A 15200-nucleotide genomic window follows, 5' to 3' on the forward strand; every position below is an offset into this window, starting at 1 on the left:
AGTTTGTGTTGTCTTAGACTACGTTCTTGTTGTATTGGAGTTACTCTGTATTTCTGGTTGTGATAGTGTTCTAATTCGGCATCAGTTTCATCACACTGTCATGTCATTTGGCATTTGTACTTGACATGATCTTGATTCTGGGCATATGCTGACGATTTCTGCTGGATTCCATCTGCCATCAGTTGAATGTTGAAGGAACATTTTGTCTAATGTTCGGGTGGAGTTAATTCATTACCTGCATGCTGGTCACGGGCACCTTCATCTTCCCTGCTTTTCAGTTAATGCATCACACACTCCTGTGAGTATTGATGAATGATTAATGGGGAGGGTTGTCCAAACTTGTCTGTCAGCTAGTAATTCAAAGATAAGAGAAGGATCGCATTGAGTGGTGTCGCTCTAAGATGTAGCATGACCATGTGTAGATAATGTTTTATTTAACATCATTTCATGATCAAGGATCTTGCAGTTCGAACCATATGTTCAGCCATTTGATTGGATCTGGGGTAATGTGTAATGAATCACAATGACAGAATCTCAGAGCTGTTCTGAGTTTGGCAGCGGTTGATTGAACCATCACTTGCCACTTCTGTGGATATATGCATTTCAGTTGTCATGATGATGGAGGAAACCCCAAATTACTTATGGACAAACTGAACTCTCAAATAAGACCTGTGGTTTTAAAAATGCATATACAAGCCAAAGATGGCTAAGGATGTAAATTCAGTCACTGACCGAATTGCCGGTAAGAGATAGACAATGGAATCACACCCCGTCTCCAAACAAGGATATGTCAAAAGCACGAAAGCCATACAGCAACTAACTGCCATCTCCTGTAGAGAAAATGGGAGCTGATTATCATCTCAGCAGGAATGAACTGGTCGTAGCAGGTGTATGCAGTGGAAGGATGTTTGCACCTGCACTGGTATCCAGGTTTGCATGTAGATTATGCTGACCCTGTACCTGTGGGAATATAATATGGACAGTGGCAAAAGCTTCTCTTGGTACCATTGTGCCAATATCTTCTTTGATGGTCATCATGCTAAACGTCTGCTCACGTTGTGTATCAATCATCCTCATTACAAGTGTGTAAGGGTGTACGAGTCACGAGTGAGATGGAGGCAGGAGTAAAAATAAGGCTCACTTGGGAATTCGGTGCACGGAGAAAGAGGTGTGATACACAAATGAATTATTTCAAGCTAATTGAGTAATTAAATTATGTTTACTAAATAACAAGAGCAGTAATGGCAGGACAGGTTGTTATGTCACAGCTGTGGCACGTGGGAGTTTTGGATGCCAAACGATGCACAGCAAACACATTTGCAGAAAATATTAGCAGCTAGCAGGATTCCAGATCAGGATTATTCATCTAGAAGCTGAACCACAGGCACAGCGCAACATAAAGGAGGGGCAGAAATAGCTGGACAGTTTGCTCCAGAAGACAGTCATACCTCTGAGAATAGGATCGTCTGTTTTTGGTCAGCGGTGAGGGACAAGAGAATGTGACCATGCATGAGGCAGTTAAAGGGACTTAGCTGACAGTAGTGGCAGAATCTAAGACTTTCAATTGTCAAACAGGTTTGAGATGCTCACAACCTGCGTGGACAGAAGTGAGGTCTGCAAGGTGGATGAGCAGGCTGGCCATGGTACAGGAAACTGTTCAAGTGTGGGGGGGAGGAGTGGCATGAGGGGACAGTGTATTGAGTGGGATAGAGTCCTGAAGGCAGTGTTGCCTGCCTGGTCCCAGAGTTTGCAACATTTGCTCAAGGCTCGAAAGGAATTTGCAGTGGGAGGAGGAGGATCCAGTTTCATGCTCCATATAGGCATCAAGCAAGATGACAACAGGCAAGGCAAGACGATCTGTATAGTCTATATGAAAAGCTAGGTACCAAATTAAGAAGCAGAACCTCACAAGTAATAACCTTTGGATTATTACCTGAGCTAGATGCAAATTGGCACAGGACAAATAAGATTAGAGAAATGAATGTGTGGCTCAAAGGCCGGTGTGGGAGAAGTGAATTTCAGTTCATGGGGCACTGGCATCTTTACTAGGGAAATGGTGATTTCTGGTGATAGATTGTGCATCAAATTCATTATAAACCCACTGACTTTCTCAGTTACCTAGACTATACCCCCTTACACCCTGCTTCCTGCAAGCTCTCCGTCCATCCATCCAGTTTCTTCATCTCTGTTCCGATGATGGTACTTTCCAGAACAGCACTTCTGACATGTTGTTCCTTTCCCCCTTTCTTCCAAGCCATGGTTCCCTCATCCCACTGTGGTTGACAGGGACCTCAGCTGTGTTCAACCCCATCTCCCATGCCTCTGTCTATACCCCTCCCTCCCAAAACCATAATTACTTTTTCCGTGTCCTCACTTTTACCCACCAGTCTCCACATTCAAAGGCTTGCTCTCCGCCATTTCCGACAACCACAGCATGATCCAAAAGCAAACACATCTCCCCCTCACCTCACAGGACAGCATTCCATAGGAATTGTTCCTCCTGTGACACCCTGGTCTTTCCTCCATCACCGCCAACAACTCTACCCCTTCTCATGCAATTGCAGGTATAACACCTGTCCCTTTACTTCCTCCCTTCTCACTGTTCAAGGCTCTAAAAGCTCCTTTCAGGTGAAACAGTGATTCATTTACACTTCTTTCAATTTGTTGAAGAAGGGTAGCAAGAATGATCCAGGTAATTACAGGCCGGTGAGCCTTACATCAGTGGTAGGGAAATTATTAAAGAGGATCCTTTGAGACAGGGTTTATTCCCACTTGGAAATAAGTGGATGTATTAGTGAGAGGCAACATGGTTTTGTGAAGGGGAGGTCGTGTCTCACGAACTTGATTGAGTTTTTTGAGGAAGTGATGAAGATGATTGATGAGGGTAGGGCAGTGAATGTTGTCTACATGGACTTCAGTAAGGCTTTTGACAAGGTCCCTCATGGCAGACTGGTGCAGAAGGTGAAGTCGCACGGGATCAGAGGTGAGCTGGCAAAGTGGATACAAAACTGGCAGAAGACAGAGTAGCAGTGGAAGGGTGCGTTCTGAATGGAGGACTGTGACAAGTGGCATTCCTCAGGGATCAGTGCTAGGACCTTTAAATGATTTGGAGGAAAATGTAACTGGATTGATCAGTAAGTTTGCGGACGACACAAAGGTTGGTGGATTTGCGGATAGCGATGAGGATCATCAGAGGATACAGCAGGATATAGATCAGTTGGAGACTTGGGTGGAGAGATGGCAGATGGCGTTTAATCTGGACAAATGTGAGGTAATGCATTTTGGAAGGTCTAATACAGATAGGAAATATACAGTAAATGGCAGAACCCTTAAGAGTATTGACAGGCAAAGGGATCTGGATGTACAGGTACACAGATCACTGAAAGTGGCAATGCAGGTGGAGAAGGTAGTCAAGAAGGCATACGGCATGCTTGCCTTCATCGGCTGGGGCATTGAGTTTAAAAATTGGCAAGCCATATTGCAGCTTTATGGAACCTTAGTTAGGCCACACTTGGAATATAGTGTTCAATTCTGGTTGCCACACTACCAGAAGGATGTGGAGCTTTGGAGAGGGTACCGAAAAGATTTACCAGGATGTTGCCTGGTATGGAGAGCATTAGCTAGGAGGAGAGGATGGAGAAACTTGGTTTGTTCTCACTGGAACGACGGAGGTTGAGGGGTGACCTGATAGAAGTCTACAAGATTATGAGAAGCATGGACAGAGTGGATAGTCAGAAGCTTTTTCCCAGGGTGGAAGAATCAATTACTAGGGGGCACAGGCTTAAGGTGCGAAGGGCAAGATTTAAACGAGATGTACGAGGCAGATTTTTTTTTTTTTTTACACAGAGTAGTGGGTGCCTGGAATTCGCTGCCGGGGGAGGTAGTGGAAGCAGATACGGTAGTTAATTTTAAGGGGCGTCTTGACAAATACATGAATAGGATGGGAATAGAGGGATATGGTCCCCAGAAGGGGAGGGGGTTTTAGTTCAGTCGGGCAGCGTGGTTGGTGCAGGCTTGGAGGGATGAAGGGCCTGTTCCTGTGCTGTAATTTTCTTTGTTCTTTGGTTGACTGTAGTTGCTGCTCCCAAAGATGTGCGGGTTAGATTGATTGGCCATGCTAGAAAATTGTCCCTTAGTGTCCTGAGATGTGTAGGTTAGAGGGATTAGTGGGTAAAATATGTAGGGATATGGGGGTAGGGCCTGGGTGGGATTGTGGTCGGTGCAGACTCGATGGGCCGAATGGCCTCTTTCTGTACTGTAGGGTTTCTATGGTTTCAATGTGGTCTCCTCTACAGACTGGGTGATTGCTTTGAGGAACACCTTCACTCAGACCGCAAACATGGCCCCAAAGTTCCTGATGCTTGCCATTTCAATTCATGCTCACATTTCCATCCTTGGCCTGCTCCAAATAAACCTGTTGGACTTTAACCTGGTGTTGTTAAACTTCTTACTGTGTTTACCCCAGTCCAACGCCGGCATCTCCACATCATAGAACATAGAACAGTACAGCACAGAACAGGCCCTTCGGCCCACGATGTTGTGCCGAGCTTTATCTGAAACCAAGATCAAGCTATCCCACTCCCTATCATCCTGGTGTGCTCCGTGTGCCTATCCAATAACCGCTTAAATGTTCCTAAAGTGTCTGACTCCACTATCACTGCAGGCAGTCCATTCCACACCCCAACCACTCTCTGCGTAAAGAACCTACCTCTGATACCCTTCCTGTATCTCCCACCACGAACCCTATAGTTATGCCCCCTTGTAATAGCTCCATCCACTCGAGGAAATAGTCTTTGAACGTTCACTCTATCTATCCCCTTCATCATTTTATAAACCTCTATTAAGTCTCCCCTCAGCCTCCTCCGCTCCAGAGAGAACAGCCCTAGCTTCCTCATAAGACCTACCCTCCAAACCAGGCAGCATCCTGGTAAATCTCCTCTGCACTCTTTCCAGTGCTTCCACATCCTTCCTATAGTGAGGTGACCAGAACTGCACACAATATTCCAAATGTGGTCTCACTAAGGTCCTGTACAGTTGCAGCATAACCCCACGGCTCTTAAACTCCAACCCCCTGTTAATAAAAGCTAACACACTATAGGCCTTCTTCACAGCTCTATCCACTTGAGTGGCAACCTTTAGAGATCTGTGGATATGAACCCCAAGATCTCTCTGTTCCTCCACAGTCTTCAGAACCCTACCTTTGACCCTGTAATCCACATTTAAATTAGTCCTACCAAAATGAATCACCTCACATTTATCAGGGTTAAACTCCATTTGCCATTTTTCAGCCATTGCATCACTGCTGCAATGTTCCAGGGAAGTCCAATGCTAACTGGAGGAACAGTACCTCACTTTCCAATTAGGTACTATACAACCCTCTATACTTGACATTGTGTTCAACAACTTCAGACCATGAACTCTGTCCTCAATTTTATCTTTTGGTTTTCTTTTCTCCCCAACCCTCTCCCCTACAGGGCTAGCCTGTAACTTTTTCTTATGTTTTATTTACAAAGTGCACTGTTCCTTGTCCTGCTATTAACATATTTTGCCACTTTTAGCACCTTCGTTAGTCTTTAACACTATTAGCAATTCCTTTTGTCTTGTTTCCGTGACATCTTTGTAAAATCTCTCCTGAGCTCCCACCTATCCGTGACCTCCTGTTCTGCTTCACATCTTCCTCAGTATAAAATCTATTACTGACATCTCTTCAACTCTGAGTCAGACAAACTCAAATTATTAAACTCTTTCTCTCTCCACACTTGCTGCCAGACTTGCTGTGTTTTTCCAGGATTTTGTGTCTTTATTTCAGATTTCCAGCACCCGCAGAACTTTGCTTTTATTTGGGAAAATTGTAGTCAGGGTATCAGCAATTTCCCTGCATATTTAAAACCCGAGGGTGGAAACTATCTGGTTGTAAGGATGGTCACTCTTTGATGCTATTATTCTTTTCAAAGTAAAGTTTAAAGTTTATTTATCAGTCACATTCAAACTGCGATAAAGGTACTGTGAAAATCCCCTAGTCGCCACACTCCGGCACCTGTTCGGGTAAACTGAGAGAGAATTTAGCATGGCCAATGCACCTAACCTGCATATCTTTGGACTGTGGGAGGAAACCCAAGCACCCAGAGGGAAACCCACGCAGACAGAGGGAGAAAGTGCAAACTCCACACAGACAGTGACCCAAGCTGGGAATCAAACCCGGGTTCCTGGCACTGTGAGGCAGCAATGCTAACCACTGTGCCACCTCAAAGCTGTCAGCTTGCTTATGTTAATTGTGTTTCAGTCCCTTTTCTTGATTTAATAATAGTTTCCTTGTGATATCTGACATGCTTATCTCTTCCTCAATTGTAAATAATGAAGTAGATTAATCAGCACATTCATCCTCCCCTTATTTCCATTGATCACTATCCATCAGTTTTCAAGACGTCCACATTGCCTCAGACCATCCTACTTTCCTAATACATTCATAAACGTTTTTGTGTTGATTGAGGTTTATTTTAATACTCCTTTTTGTATGTCTTTAAGTCTGCTTTTTCATCCTTTGCTGCTCTTTATATACCTTTCCCATTCACCAGAATCTGTGTTTTATTTTGCATATTTGTATGCCTTTTCTTTTAGTTTTATGTTATCTCTTCCCTCTTTTGTTGCCCATGGTTATCATTATTGGCAAGTAGAATTTTTGCCCTTTAGGGGGTATAAACTATATCTCTATCATGTTACATTCCTTTTTAAACAACTTACATTAATCTTCTGTTGTATTATCCATTATCAGATGTGCTTAGTTTATTATGCATAATCTATTGCATCCCATAATGTCAACCAAAGCTTAATCAAACATTTTAGTAGTCGTTTTGTGTTTCACCCTTTCAATATTAGTTAAACATTCATACACCCATTAGGCTGTTAACTGAAGCTCACTTCTAATGAATCTAATATGACTTGCCCCTTGTTAGTTCTAGGACATATTGTTGCAGAATACCATCCTGGACACACAAGAAATTCACTGTGAATTCAAATCCACTGTGGAGAAAATGAAGACTGTTCAAATCCACTTGTATACCACAGCCTTATCACTTGGCTTTCATTCCATCATCCTGGAGTAAAAGGTGAACAAAAAGTATACCCCACCCATTTATCTTGTTTTCTTCGTCTTGCATTCATCAAATTTGTGCTTTTCTTTAAATCCCCATCAGAAAAATGCACAGTGGAGTAAAGGTGAATCAAAGAATCAGCTCACCATGCAGCACAGGCCATTCTTTGCACACATGATGGGTTCCATTTTAGAATGAGAACATTTCACAAACCTCCAATCTTGGCATTGTAAGCGACTCCTATTGTGCAGTGCGAATTGTTTGCAACAGCAGCCACCTCCCCTGCACATCGGGTTCCGTGCCTGTGGAAGAACATAGAAGAAAAGGCACATTACACACTGGAACCAAATGGTGAAATCCAAACAGTACAGACAAATTAGGAAGGTATGCACTGGGCTCAGAACGAGAACCGTTGCTTTTCTTGATATATTCAGAGAGTGCGGTAGGAACATTTTGGGAGAAGAATGTAGCAAGGCAATATAAACCAAACAGTACAATTCTAAAAGGGGATACAGGAACAGAAAGACATGGAGGTATGTGCTTCCTTGCTTTTGTACCGTATGCCTGTATTTCTAAAGCAGAGAATACCACATGCCTTTTTAAGCACTTTGCTATGTGCCACAAAGGGAAATATTAGGACAGATGACCAAGACCAACTATTTGCTCAAAAAAGCAGATGTTAAGGAATATCCTAAAGGAGGAAAGAGGGATGGAGATGGGAAGAGAATTTCAGGGTGTCGAGCCTTGGTAGCTAAAGGGATGGTCACCAATAGTGGAGTGATTAAAAAAGAGCAGAATTGGAGGAGCGCAATATCTTGGGACTATTATGAGGCTGGAGGAAATTGTAGGGTAAGAGGTGCGAGGCCATGGCAGGATTTGAAAACAAAGATGAGAACTTTAAAATTGAGGCATTGCAAAGTAGACCAGTGAGCACAGGCGTGGTAGGGAAATGAGACCCACTACAACTTGGGACAAAAGCAGCAGAAACTTTGATGACCTCAAGTTTAGGGAGGGTAGAATGTGGGGGGCTGACTCGGAGTGCATTGGAATAGTCAAGTCTAGCAGTAATAAAGACATTGAAGAAGATTGAATTATCAGATAAACGGAGGCACAGATCGAGTCAGGCAATGTTACAGAGATTGAAATAGGCAGTCTTAGTAAATGATACAGATCAGCCTCAGATGGTTTCCAGAGAGAGGGAAGCAGTTGATGGTGAGGGAATGACACTTGTGGTAGGAACTGAAGACAATGGTTTTGGTCTTCCCAATATTTAGGTAGGAGAAATTTCTACTCTTAAAAAGGAGTGAATGTCAAATAATCAGTCAGACAGTTTAGAGGTAGTGGAGGGGTCGAGAGAAAATGTCTGTTTTAAGATGTTCCCAGAAGCCTTTTTCTTTCTGTGTTGTTCTGGTAAGGAGTTTTTGAGAATAATAGCTGAATCTATACTTTTAAATCTGAGGTCTCCAGGAGCTTGGTGCAGTGGACTGATCTGCACTATACTGTGCCATTCCAATTTACCAAGATAAACAATGGTAGCATTCATGCCCAATTGATGATCAAGATACAAAAATTCACAATGTTGATGCATTTTTTGTCAAGGTCACTCTTAGTTGACCTGAGGTGGTGGTAATGGTGAGCTTTTTGGATTTGCCTAGTTCCCACTTTCCCAAACACTTGTTCCATTTCTCTGCCACCATTGCACGCCATCATTGCAGCAGCACCCCCCCGGAAGATTCATATACCACGCGTATCCCTGCCCCCAAAAGGAATACACCTCGGTTGAAGGTTTACGTCAGAATCAATTTCAATCCTAAGTGGGAAGAACAACGTTTCCAGTTTCTCTTTTGCCAGCTCTGTTGTACAGTTCCCAGGACCAAAGTTCTTAACCTTACATTTCACAATCATCAACGTGCCCAGAAGTTAGGCACTGCTGGGATAGATGGTTTGGACACAAACCAGTAATGATTTGATACTCTGTGTCGATAATGTCAGGCTTTGAAGGACAAAATCTGTGCCTTAATTTGAAAACTAGTTTAGTCATGTTGTAGTCTACAAAGTAGTGGCCTCAAACTTACACCTAGTTTCCCCCCACCCCTCCATTTTAATCAGATTTTAAAATTACTAATGTATTGGCCTTGTTATATTTAGCATACTTTGTCCTTCGTATAAACGATCTCTGATTCTTGCACTGCAATCCTACATTAGACAGCTGATGTAATTGTCTCTCGGCAGATAGACATTGTTACAGATTTTTTAAATTGTAATGGAGAAATATTAGTGTTTTGCTCATCGGTTATCATGTACAGACAAAAACCCCAGCAACAGTAGATACCTTACAAAACATCGGAAGCCTCTGACACATTACAGGCTTCTCAGCTCGGTTACTACACTTGCTGTGCAATGTACACATTGTGCTTACTGCCAACTGACTTCAGCTTCATATTCACTGAACACCATGTTAAAGGTAAAGTCAGCATAGTCCCAAATGACCATAGGCTGCTCTCCCCTTTTGAGGTGGAGCACTGGCTGATGGAGATTTAATCTGAGGATCACGACACCTCAGGCAAGGGGCAAGGGTGAGAAGGCGGGCCTTCATGAATAACACCATATTACACCTGAACAGATAGGAAACCTGACTGAGAAGAAAAGGGTCACAAAAGGAATCACCGCAAATAGTTTGTACCTATTGACAGCAATTAGATTTTATGACCTTAAAAAGAGAGATGTGATTAGAAACAGCTGCACCTCAGCGGTTGAATGGATTTTGCACTGCAGGGTATAATGCTTCTTTCTTTACAATACATCATGCATCCAACATCCAATGAACAGTATCACTGGGGGTGGGCTATGTTAACATGTTGCCACAACATACACAAATTAAATAGGTTCAGCTTTTGTCAGCTGAGATGACTGGAATCTTCACTGAGCAATTTCAGAGCAACACAAGCTAAAACGGTTCTGAAAATCCTCCTGACCTTTAGAGGTTTGACTGCTTCCATTTTTCAAAGCAGTGACCAGAACAAAATACAACTTCTAGCAACTGATTAAGGCTTTGGTGCAACCAATATAGAATGCTTTGACAAAGAGTCATCTGGACTTGAATCATCAGCTCTTTTCTCTTCCTACAGATGCTGCCAGACCTACTGCGATTTTCCAGCATTTTCTCTATCGGTTTCAGATTCCAGCATCTGCAGTAATTTGCTTTTATTTTATATAGAATGCTTCACTGGAACATTGCCGTTAAAAAAGTAAATGCAGCTGAACAATCTTCTCACTATCCAAAACTCCTTTTATTTTGATCAGCTGTTGTGGCATCACTAAGGGGAGATTTGATTATGGGACCAAATACACATAGTGCTGTATCTACAAGATTGACAGAAAACCCCTTAATCTGAGCAAAAATCAAATAGCACAAAAGAAATCAGAATTTTAAATGTAAGTTGTGCCCATAACTACATTACATCCAAATATCTGCTTTTCTTTAAGCTTATCTCCTTGGAGAGACGAAGGATGAGGGGTGACCTGATAGAGGTGTATAAGATGTTGAGAGGTATTGATCGAGTGGATAGTCAGAGGCTTTTTCCCAGGGCTGAAATGGTTGCCACACGAGGACACAGGTTTAAGGTGCTGGGGAGTAGGTACAGAGGAGATGTTAGGGGTAAGTTTTTCACTCAGAGGGTGGTGGGTGCGTGGAATGGGCGGCCAGCAACGGTGGTGGATGCGGATTCGATAGGGTCTTTTAAGAGACTTTTAGGTAAGTACATGGAACTTAGTAAGATAGAGGGTTATAGGTAAGCCTAGTAATCGCTAAGGTAGGGACATGTTCGGCACAACTTTGTGGGCTGAAGGGCCTGTATTGTGCTGTAGTTTTTCTATGTTCTTATCCAAATTCCTCTCACAAACTAGTCCACAATCACATAGCTACACAGGTTAGGTCAAAAAAGGAAGTTTACACCAATTCCGATCATTCGAGAAGGCCACATAGATTCTCAGATGAACATTTAGGTACATGGGAGGCTACCTAGCCTCTCAAGTCTGTTCCACCCACCATTCAAAAGGATCAGGGCTGATCTGTGATGTAACTCCAAGTACCAACCATTGCCTTGTACTCCAATATACCTTTGAGGAACTAAAATCTACAGATCTAAGATTTTAAATTTTAAATTAATCTCGTAATTGCCATTTGCAGACAACTGTTCAAAACTTCTACCACTTGTCGTCTTTAGAGGTGTTTTCTAATTTCACTTCTGAAAAGGTCTGTTTCTAAGTTTTAGACTATGCCCCCTAGTTCGAGACTCCGCAGCCAGTATCTTGCCAATCACCTTATCAGTTCTCATTGATTTTTGAAACTTTGATCAACCTTTTTAAATTCCAGGAAATACAGCCCTTGTTTTTGTTATCTCTTCCTATGACTTAACCTTTGGAGTCCAGGTATCATTCTGATTAATCTTTACTGCACATCCTCTCCAAAGTCTTCCTGAAAGTGCCCAACACTGCTCTGGGTGTGGTCTACCCAGGACTTTGTATAATCGTGGTTGCATTAATCCAGGGTTAATAAGGGTAAACCCGTAGCAAACAGCAGTCAACTGAAGCTACTAGTTGGCTCTAGTGCAGAAATCAATGAGTTTAAAAAGTTGAAAATGGCCCATTTCTTAGTACTCTTATTCTTACACTGCTTTATTGTGCTAATTCATATGAGATTTTATGTTCAGGTCTATGTTAATTGATCTTCACAAACATTGGAATGCAATTTCACCTCAGTGCAATTGCAATTTGTTCATTGTGCTTCTAGTGAAAACTCCTGGCCAATTAATTTGGGCCTGACCACTGAACTCTAGGAGAACAGTGATCATGGAATGAACAATTTCAGTATGCTGCTTGGCCTGCTCGTGCACAAACCAGGGCGCATGATAAAATGATCCAATGTTCACCAAGAATCTACAATGTTTTATTTCTTGACCGTCAAATTATTATTATTCATATAGATCAATGGATCTGAAAAATCATGGTCGTGCCATACATGACAGGCATGGAAATGGATCTGGACTGAGTCCCAAGTACTTGCATGGTTTAGTTACACACAAACATGGTGCTGGCTTCACGCATCAAACAGGTAATTGAGAGAAGTACTGAATCTAAAAGTATGCTAATTCAAAGTAGGTTGATAAGATCCACAAAAATATTCTGGATGACATCAGGTCCATTGTATTAATGGCCACCATCCAGGGCAGTAGCATCAGTCTGGTCAATGCTCGATTACCCAGGCTTAATTCTGTGATAGCTATAATCTAGTTGCCACTATTGGCCTTAGTAACCTTCCAAGCAGCATTGGAAGCAGAGAAAAGGAAGGATATGGGAAGTGAGAAACTGGGAGAGTGCATATACCTAAATATCAGTGACAGGTATGGAACAATTGGTTTACAATTTACCCTTCATTTTACAGTACGAGGACAAATTGTTCTATTTAAAAAGAATATTCCACAAATCAATACAAAAATTGCACATAAATCATAGCAATGCTATAATTTAAATTAAAACCAAGTGATTGACTCATATGCTGTTGCTCTAAGGAATTGTCTCTATTTGGAACATATTCTGTGCTTCTATGGTGCCTTCAATTCCAACAACTCTGGCCACCCTCCCATTTCTTAAACTGTTCATTCGTCATGTGCATTTGTGAACAGCAAGAGTCAGCAGATTGCTCAAGCAAGATGAGCATCAACGCCCAACTTCAGCTCCATTTTGTCACAAGAATTATGGACATGGATGGATACACACACAGATGATTAGAACTCTCAGAGTTCCCACCCTACCTGCTGCAGGGCCACAGAGAAATTGTAGCACAAATATTACCATTCTTACGGAGATCACTAAAGCAAGACACCAAGACTTGGGTAAAAACAGAAAGTGCGGGAAATATTCGGCAGGTCTTACTGACTTTGGGAAGAAAGAAACAAGAGTTAACTGGTGTTACATATTTAAGTAGTTGTAGATTGCTTCAAGAGCTGATCACATGATTTGATGGTGATGCATTGGGGTGTAGAACAGGCTGCAGTTTTACTTTCAGTTTGTACTCTGTACAGGCCAGAGCTCTTTGGATAAATTTGTTGCTGTTAGTTTGAATCTGTGTTTGCAAACCACATTTCTTTTTGTTAACACTCTCAACCACTAACACAATTAGGGCATTACAAAAATAAAATTGGCAATGAGTCTGGATTTTGTTTCATTGAGAATGAGAAAAGATCCTAAGTAGAAGAAAAATAAATAGTAGGTCCTTATACTTTGAATATTAAAAGGCTGGGGAGAAGCCACAGGATTAACGATTAAAGTGCCAAGACTAAATAAGAAAAACGCTCTGTGTAGTTTTAAAAGAGGGTTTTTTCAACCCAATCAGAGAAGGGCGAGATTGCAGGCAGTATCTGACATATTTGAAAAGAGGGATGCTTTGCTGTATAGCTGGGGTCATTTGAAAAAAAAATGCATCAAGTCAATGGTCTCCAGAGTGAAAGGGGAGTCCTGGGAAGACAGTATAAAAAAGATATTTTGAGTAGCCTCAAGTCACTTGTGCCTGCAAGAAAAATGGTGGGTGAATTAGGATCCATGGGCCCTTTCAATGAAGAAAATGAATCATGGAGTCCCTATGCAAGCATTTTCAGTACTCTATCAAAGCAAATAAAATTGCAAACGAGTTGCTCGTACCAGTTTTCTTCAGTAGAATAGAAAGATCTTCAATTTGCTCTGGAACTTGGTTCATCCAGCAAAGCCAGGAACCAAAACTTACGGTGACTTGACAAAGATCCTCTCCAAAGCATTTAATCATCGTGGAACAGTTGCGGTTCCACTGAAAGAATCAAGTGGAAGGCAAAAGCATTGCTCAGTTTGTGGCAACCCTCAAAAGACTGGCACAACATTGTGAATTTGGTGAGTTATTAGAAAATACTCTTCACGATTGTCTAGTTTGTGGTCTCCAAAATGAAGCTATCCAAAGAAGATTGCTTACTGAACATGCTTTGGCTTTAAAAAATTGCAGTTTCTGGCTGCTAAAGAGGCTTCACAATTTGGTGCAGGAATGAAGATTCACAAGTTGGGAGTTGCCCATAAGTCGAAACAGCAACAAGCATGTCATAGATGTTTCAAAATGGGCCATTCAGCAAGTGAATGCTGGAGCAAGGATTGTCAATGCAAGTAGTGCAGCAAACTGGATTGCATTGCAAAGGCTTGTTGGGCTAGACCAGTTTCCCCCAAGAAGAATATTCAGAAGAATAATCTAGGTACCTCCAAGAAGAACAAGTTGCATTCTACAAAAAGAATGTACAACATCGAAGAATTATGGCTGTGAAAAAGAGAATGTCTAGAAAAATGATGAGTTCCAACTGAACATCTTATCTATACAGCACGTGGTTTCTGGGTGATTCCGAAGTTAAGTTGACAACCTATTAGGACGGAGGTTGATACAGATGCTGCTGTAGTTTAATTCCAGAGACTACATACCAACCAAAGCTGAAGCACCTTCCTTTGAAACCAGCTGACGTGATTTTAAGGACATAGTAGAAAGAGATTGTGCCATTAAAAGGTTACATCATGATCAATGTAGAGTTACTTCTCCTTGTGGTCCATGTTAATTTTAAAACTCTACTTGGGAGATCATGGTTGGAGAAGATCAAGCTTAACTGGAGTGCTGTCAACAGACTGGTTGATGTCAAAACAGACTTATGGTACCTTCTGGATAAATACAAGCGTGTATTCAAAGAGACACTTGGCTCAAAGAAGGGAATTAAAGTAAAACTCAAGATAAAGGCTGATGGTCAACCAAAAAATCTCAAGGCAAGAGCTGTGCCATTTGCAACTCATCCCAAGGTTGATGAAGAGTTAGTATGACTTGTTAATACTTGCGATGAGTGATTGGGCTACCCCCATCATATCTCTGTGAAACCAGGTGGTTCTGTTTGTATTTGTGGTGATTTTAAAACAACTATAAGTACAGTATTGATCAATATCCACTTTCTTTAAATGAAGATTTGTGTGCTGGGTTATCAGGTGGGCAGATACTCAGCAAGATTGATCTTTCACAGACATATTTACAGATGCATGTAGTCGCTGAATCTCAAC

The 15200-nt window shown here is 41.9% G+C and overlaps 1 protein-coding gene across 3 annotated transcripts in view; it reads right to left on the reverse strand.

The window, feature by feature from the left end:
* The window catches only part of pcsk5b (proprotein convertase subtilisin/kexin type 5b), a 337923-nt gene that overhangs the window by 225147 nt on the left and 97576 nt on the right, over positions 1-15200 (reverse strand). For all 3 annotated transcript variants that reach the window (XM_078214531.1, XM_078214532.1, XM_078214533.1), the window contains exon 6: positions 7305-7393. In XM_078214531.1, coding sequence (XP_078070657.1) covers positions 7305-7393 — 89 coding nt within the window. The remainder of the gene's footprint in view (positions 1-7304; positions 7394-15200) is intronic.

The sequence above is a fragment of the Mustelus asterias genome, chromosome 6 (genome assembly GCF_964213995.1).
Source record: "Mustelus asterias chromosome 6, sMusAst1.hap1.1, whole genome shotgun sequence".
Lineage (NCBI taxonomy): Eukaryota > Metazoa > Chordata > Chondrichthyes > Carcharhiniformes > Triakidae > Mustelus > Mustelus asterias.